Source organism: Colius striatus, chromosome Z, assembly GCF_028858725.1.
Source record: "Colius striatus isolate bColStr4 chromosome Z, bColStr4.1.hap1, whole genome shotgun sequence".
In the NCBI taxonomy this organism is placed as follows: Eukaryota; Metazoa; Chordata; class Aves; order Coliiformes; family Coliidae; genus Colius; species Colius striatus.
Window position 1 is genome coordinate 60,700,656 of NC_084790.1, and position 6,469 is coordinate 60,707,124.

Consider the following 6,469-nt stretch of genomic DNA (forward strand, 5'->3'; position numbering starts at 1 on the left):
TATAAGATTACAATCCCTCCCTGTGCAGCAGCCTTCACTGAAAAGTCACATAGATTCATTTACAACTCATGTAGACACCTTGCCTAGCACAGGAAAAAAAAATGTTTGCATTGACTAATGCATTACATTTGCAAAAATAAATTTCAGCAACATAATTACTTAAATACAATCAGAATTAACACTGACACAAGATAGATGACAGAACAGTAAGCACAAATATTTTTAAAGCTAATTTATGTCAGGTCAAAATCTTTGTACCTTAATTGCTAAGCTTCCTTATGACTTTATCAATCAATTGAAGACATCTCCTCATTTCTGCACGGCCGATCTCCCAGGAGCACAGGTTGTGCTGTTTGTCTTTAAGAAAACAGTCTATTTTTTTGAAGTACTTTTTCAGTTTCAACCTGTTGGCTTTACTCTGAAAGTAGAGGGTCTTCTTCTTGATTACACATGCCTCCAATTGCTCAATTTGCTGATAAAGTCCATTTTGGAATTGTTCTAAAGCTGTCCCGTCCCAAGCAGCTAGAGTCCGATTTTTGCTAAAGATGTAGAAGATGTGTTGGAAGATCTCTTCAATGGCCACTTTGACAGTCTCTTTCTGTCGGGGCTTTAGAACCTGCTTAGGAAATCTGAAGGACATTTTCTCTCTTAGACATTGTTGAGGAAACTTTTCACCCATTTTGTCCAAAAGTTGCAGGCTGTTCTCAATCACTTTTCTTTGCTGCAAAGGATGGTGGTTGCACTGAAGACTGGAGATGGTGGTTGTGCACAACAGAATGAGGCCAACTTGTATCAAGGCTAAAGCATTCATCATAAAGACAAGGTCTTGCGTTCCTCCTTTCCTGAGTATAAATTCTGAGAGACAGGCTTGGGTGCTTTGAAGGTCAGTCGTAGGCTCCTGTTTCTTCAGAATTACAAAATTTAATTATTCTGTAGGAGAGGTTTTCTTTCATCATTTTTTGGTTTTTTAAGGTTTTCCCCCTTGTGTATGCTTTTGACACTTACCACTTTCATTTTCTACGTTATGACTTCATTGTCTTTTTTTTTTTTTTGGCCACTTTCTTTTTATTTCAGCTGGATATTAGAATGTGATATATAGCTCAGATTAACTATTCCCTCTCCCTCAAAAATTCTACAGGAAGCATAATGACAATTTAAAAGTCACAGAAATATCCTTAGTTTCTTAATATCTTAGCAGCAGAAAAACATGTTGAAATAAAATAACACTCTCAATTATGGAGCAGGAACCTGATGAGTTCTAGTGCTATCCTATCTCCTCAGCATGATTCGTATTGCCAAAATTCAGTTAATTTTTCTCTACATATTTTCATTCAGGGAAATAATTTTCTTTCTCCTTCTTTTATTTCTCTTGACTCAAAAGAGAGATGTCATATCATTAAAATACAGCTTGTGTGTATATATATTTTTAAAATGTGTACATGGGTTGACATATCCATGTGTATTTTAATGCATCATGCTGCTAATTAAATGAGGTCTTGAACTTGTTTAGAGAAAAAGTGCAAATACATATACTTCACTAGCTTCATTGCCTGGACACGCTCCAGCACCTAAACGTCCTTCTTATAGTGTGGAGCCAAAAACTGGACACAGTATTCGAGGTATGGCCTCACCAGCGCTGAGTACAGGGGGACAATCACTTCCCTGGTCCTGCTGGCCACACTCTTTCTGATACAGGCCAGGATGCCATTGGCCTTCTTGGCTACCTGGGCACACTGTTGGCTCATGTTCAGCTAGCTGTCAGTTAACACCTCCAAGTCCTTTTCTGCCAGACAGCTTTCCAGCCAGTCTGTTCCAGGCCTGTAGTATTGCATGGGGTTGTTGTGGCCCAAGAGCAGAACCTGGCACCTGGCCTTGTTAAAGCTCATACAATTGGCCTTGGCCCAATTCTCCAGCCTTTCTGGGCCCCTCTGAGGAACCTTCCTGTCCTCAAGCAGCTCTACATGCCACCCATCTTGGTGTCATGAGCAAACTTACTGAGGGTGCACTTGATCCCCTCATCCAGCTCATTGATAAAGATGCAGTAACAGGCCCCAGCACTGAGCCCTGGGGAACACCACCGGTGACTGGCTGCAAACTGGATTTAACTCCATTCCCCACCAGTATCTGGGCCCAGCCATCCAGACTGTTTTCACCTAATGCAAAGTAGGTCCATCCAAGCCATGGGCAGCCAGCTTCTCCAGAAGGATGCTGTAGGAGACTGTGTCAAAGACACTACTGGAAAGTAATGGAAGACCACATCCACAGCCTTTCCCTCATCCATCAAGTGAGTCACCTTGCTGCAGAAGGAGATCAGATAAGTAGAAAAAGGACCTGCCCATCATAAAGCCATGCTGGCTGGGCCTGAACCCTTGCTTATTCTGTATGTGCCTCAGAATGATGCTCAGGATAATCTGTTCCATAATCTTCCCTGGCACTGAGGTCAAGCTGACAGGCCTGTAGTGCCCAGGATCCTCCTGGCCCTTCTTGTAGATGGGTGTCACATTTGCCATCCTCCAGTCCACTGGGAGCTTCCCAGTGAGTCAGGACTGCTGGTAAATTATGGAGAGTGGCTCGGTGAGGGTTTCTGCCAGCTGCCTCAGCACCTTCAGGTGGATTCCATACGGCTCCATTGACTTGTGTGAGTCAAGATGGAGCAGCAAGTCACACACCATTTCCCCTTGGTCTAAGGGGTCTTCTGGCTCAGGAGCCAGGTACGCACAAGAGAGTTGGTTTTAGTATTGAAGCCTGAGGCAAAGGCGGCACTAAGTACCTCAACATTTTCCTCATCCTTGCTCACTAAGCTTCCACCTGTGTCCATTAAAGGGCAAAGATTCCCTTTAGCTCTTGTATTGTTGCTGATATATGTGTAGAAGTACACTGTCTTTTACAGCAATGGCCAGCTTAAGTTCTAACTTGCTTTGGGCCTTCTAATTTTCTCCTTACGTGACCTCACAACATCCTTGTATTCCTCTTGGGCTGCCTGACCTTTATTCTAAAGGTCATAAACTCTCTTTTTCCTCCTGAGCTCCAGCAGAAGCTCCCTGTTCATCCATTGTCTTCTGCCATGCCAGCTCATCCTCTTACACACTGGGACAACTTGATCCTGCACCTTTAAGGTTTCCTTCTTGAAGAGTGTCCTGTCTTCCTGGACTCCTTTGCCCTTCAGGATTGTCTCACATGGGACTGTGGCAGCCACCCTCCTAAGCAGATGAAATTCTGCCCTCTGGAAATCTAAGGTGGCAGTTCTGCTGATCCCTCTGCTTTCTTCTCTGAGGATTAAGAACTCAATCATTTAATGATCACTATGCCCTAGACAACTTCCAATCATGTCCCCAACCAGACTTTCATTGTTCATAAACACCAAGTCCAGCAACACACCTTTCCTTGTTGGCACTCACCAGCTGTGTGAGACAGTTATCTTCTACACACTCGAGGAACCTCCTGGGTTATCTCGTCCCTGCTGTGTTGTATTACCGGTAGACATGCCTAAAGAGCATCTCATCTGCTTCCTCATCCTGTCAGGGCTGTCTATAGCAGACTCTTACCATGATATCCATCCTCCTTGTTGTCCTTCCCCTTGACTCTTACCCATAAACACTCAACCCTGTCCTCACCATCACTGACCTCTAAGCAGTTGAGACAACTCCCTAACATAGACAGCTACCCCTCCACCTCTCCTGCCCTCCCCGTCCCTTCTGCAGAGTCTGCAGCCATCCACTGCAGCACTCCAGTTGTGTGACTCATCCCACTACGTTTCCATAACAGTGACAATGTCACACTTCCCTTGGTGCACAACAGCTGCCAGTTCTTCCTGTTTACTGTCTGTGCTAAATGCATTGGTGTACATGCATTTCAGATTGGTTATGAATCCAGTCACCTTTTGGGGGGAAGAAGTCCTGACTCCCACATGACTATTTTCAGATGCTTCCATGGCCTCTAACATGTTAACCCTCCTTGCTGCCACAAAATGCTCTATCTCCAGGCTCCACTCAGGCAGCAGACCCAAGGATGTTGGGAGCAGACTATCCCTCAGACACCTACATACTGCTCCCAGGCTTATTTCTATCAAGCCTGGTTTTGCTGATTTTGCCCCTTCAAATCTAGTTTAAAGCCCTCCCAATGAGCCCCATTAACTCCTGACCCTGTTTTCTCTCTTTGTGACATGTGTATCCCAGCTCTTTGAAGTACCCCTTGTACCCTATAAACTGCCCCATGATCAAAATCCCCCAAATTTTGTCAGTAGCACCAGGCTTGGAGCCAGGTATTAATCTATTTTATCTTCCAGGTACTTAGCTCATCTTTCCCCATAAGCAAACAGATAGAGGAGATAGAGCACTACTTGTGCTCCTGATCCCTTAACCAGGCATTTCAGGGCCCTGAAGTCTCCCTTGATAGCCCTTAGAATTCTGGTCAATACTTTGTTGCTGTCCACCTGAAAAATAAATAACAAAAATAGTCTGTCAGGTGTACCAGGGTAGAGAGTTTTTTTCCTCACATCCTTGACCTGTGCCTCAGGGAGGCGGCAGACTTCTCTAAGAAGTTGGTCAGGTCTGCATATTGGCCCTTCTGCTTCCTTCAGAAGGGAGTCTCCTGTGACTATGACCTGTCTTTTTGTATTCTTTGTGGAAGCTGTTTTGATGTTGTGGGCTGGTTCCCTGAATGTTGGTAACTGCTCCAGCTGCAGAGAGCCCTCATCCTGGTCTCTGCTCAGCTCACCTGCAAGGCCACATACCTGTTCTGTAAAGGCAGGGAACACTTGGGAGGGTGGAAGAGCTGCAGCAGACACTTGTCTACTGTGCCAGGCAGCAACCTTCTGCCATTGCCCTCTGTCCTTCAAGCTGACGGCTTCAGTGTGGCAAAGACAGGAGAGGGAATCCCCTGGTTCGGGTGTCTTATTATCTTGTTTGACCTTCCATAGAGAAGGTAGGGTACAATCCCAGTAGCCTATCTCTTGCTCATAATCCCTGATGCTCCTCAACCTACTCATCTTCTCACAGAGCTCTGCCACGGAGCAGAGTAGTTCCTCCACCTGGGCACACCTGGCACAGCAGTGCTCCCCACTTCCACCTTGGACTGACTTGACAGAAGGACATATCCTACATCCGTGACACCTGGGTGGCTGCATGCTCCCTCTGTGGCTCAGTCTGGATCTCTGATGAGCATGCAGAGGCCAAAGCTCTGGCTTTGAGCCAGGTGTCTACCATTGTTCTCCCATCGAGCTGGTTGCACTCCTGATGGCCCCCCCTCCTCATGCAATTGGCCTCAGCCCATCGATCCAGCCTGCTTAATACAGACACAAACAGTTCATTAGAAGTGATGACTGGAAGAGGTAACTGAGTGACAAGAAGCACAGATTGTTGTTTTATTTCTTTGCCTGTATTTGAAGCACATCCCACTCTAATCTAGAATGAAAGTGTTTACAAAGAACAACTCTATTTCCCAGTAGATCCAATAGATCATAATTCTAGAAAGATTATCTAAATTTCAATTGCATGCTAGATCTGCCCTTAAAAGTTTATTTAACTATATAGGTATCCATTAGAGAAGTGTAAGGCTAGAGCTAAACTTATGCACAATTTTATGTCTTTCTAGCACCTTTTAAATTGCCTCCTCGATGGAAGTTTTAAATTTCATTTTGTAGGGGAATAAAGTAGGTATTTTCTTTCCCTTGTGACACGGGTTCTTTTATCTCAGACATCAAGGCAAGTGGTAAGTTAAAATTCAACCTACGTATATGCTGGTACATGGAGAAGCCAGCAGTGTGCCCTCGTGGCCAAGAAGGCCAATGGCATCCTGGGATGCATCAAGAAGAGTGTGGCCAGCAGGTCAAGAGAGGTTCTTCTCCCCTTCTACTCTGCCCTGGTGAGGCCTCATCTGGAGTCCTGTGTCCAGTTCTGGGCTCCTCAGCTCAGGAGGGACAGAGAACTTCTGGAGAGAGTCCAGTGCAGATGATCAGGGGACTGGAACATCTCTCATATGAGGAAAGGCTGTGGGAATCTGGGGCTGTTTAGTCTGGAGAAGAGGAGATTGAGGGGAGATCTTACTAACATTTATAAATATCTAAAGGGTCAGTGTCAGGAGGTTGAGACATCCCTTTTTTCTGTTGTAGGACAAGGGGTAATGGGATGAAGCTGGAACACAAAAAGTTCCACTTAAATATAAGAAAAAACTATTTCACTGTGAGGGTGACGGAGCCCTGGCACAGGCTGCCCAGAGGGGTTGTGGAGTCTCCTTCCTTGGAGGCCTTCAGGACCTGCCTGGACATGTTCCTATGTGACCTGATCTAGGTGAACCTGCTTCTGCAGTGGGGTTGGACTAGATGATCTCTAAAGGTCCCTTCCAACCCCTACCATTCTATGATTCTATGATTCTAGTATTTAGAAATATCTAAATGGTGGATGTTAGCAGGTTGGGATATCCTTTTTTCTGTTGTATCTAGTGACAAGTCAAGGGGTAATGTGAAGAAACT

The 6,469-nt window shown here is 45.2% G+C and overlaps 1 protein-coding gene across 1 annotated transcript; it reads right to left on the reverse strand.

The window, feature by feature from the left end:
* Window positions 1–259: 259 nt before the first annotated feature.
* On the reverse strand, window positions 260–882 carry LOC104555774 (interferon epsilon). Its single transcript, XM_010199334.2, has one exon. It carries the CDS (start codon window positions 812–814, stop codon window positions 260–262), a length of 555 nt encoding a protein of 184 aa, XP_010197636.2. The 5' UTR covers window positions 815–882.
* Between the last annotated feature and the right edge of the window lie 5,587 nt (window positions 883–6,469).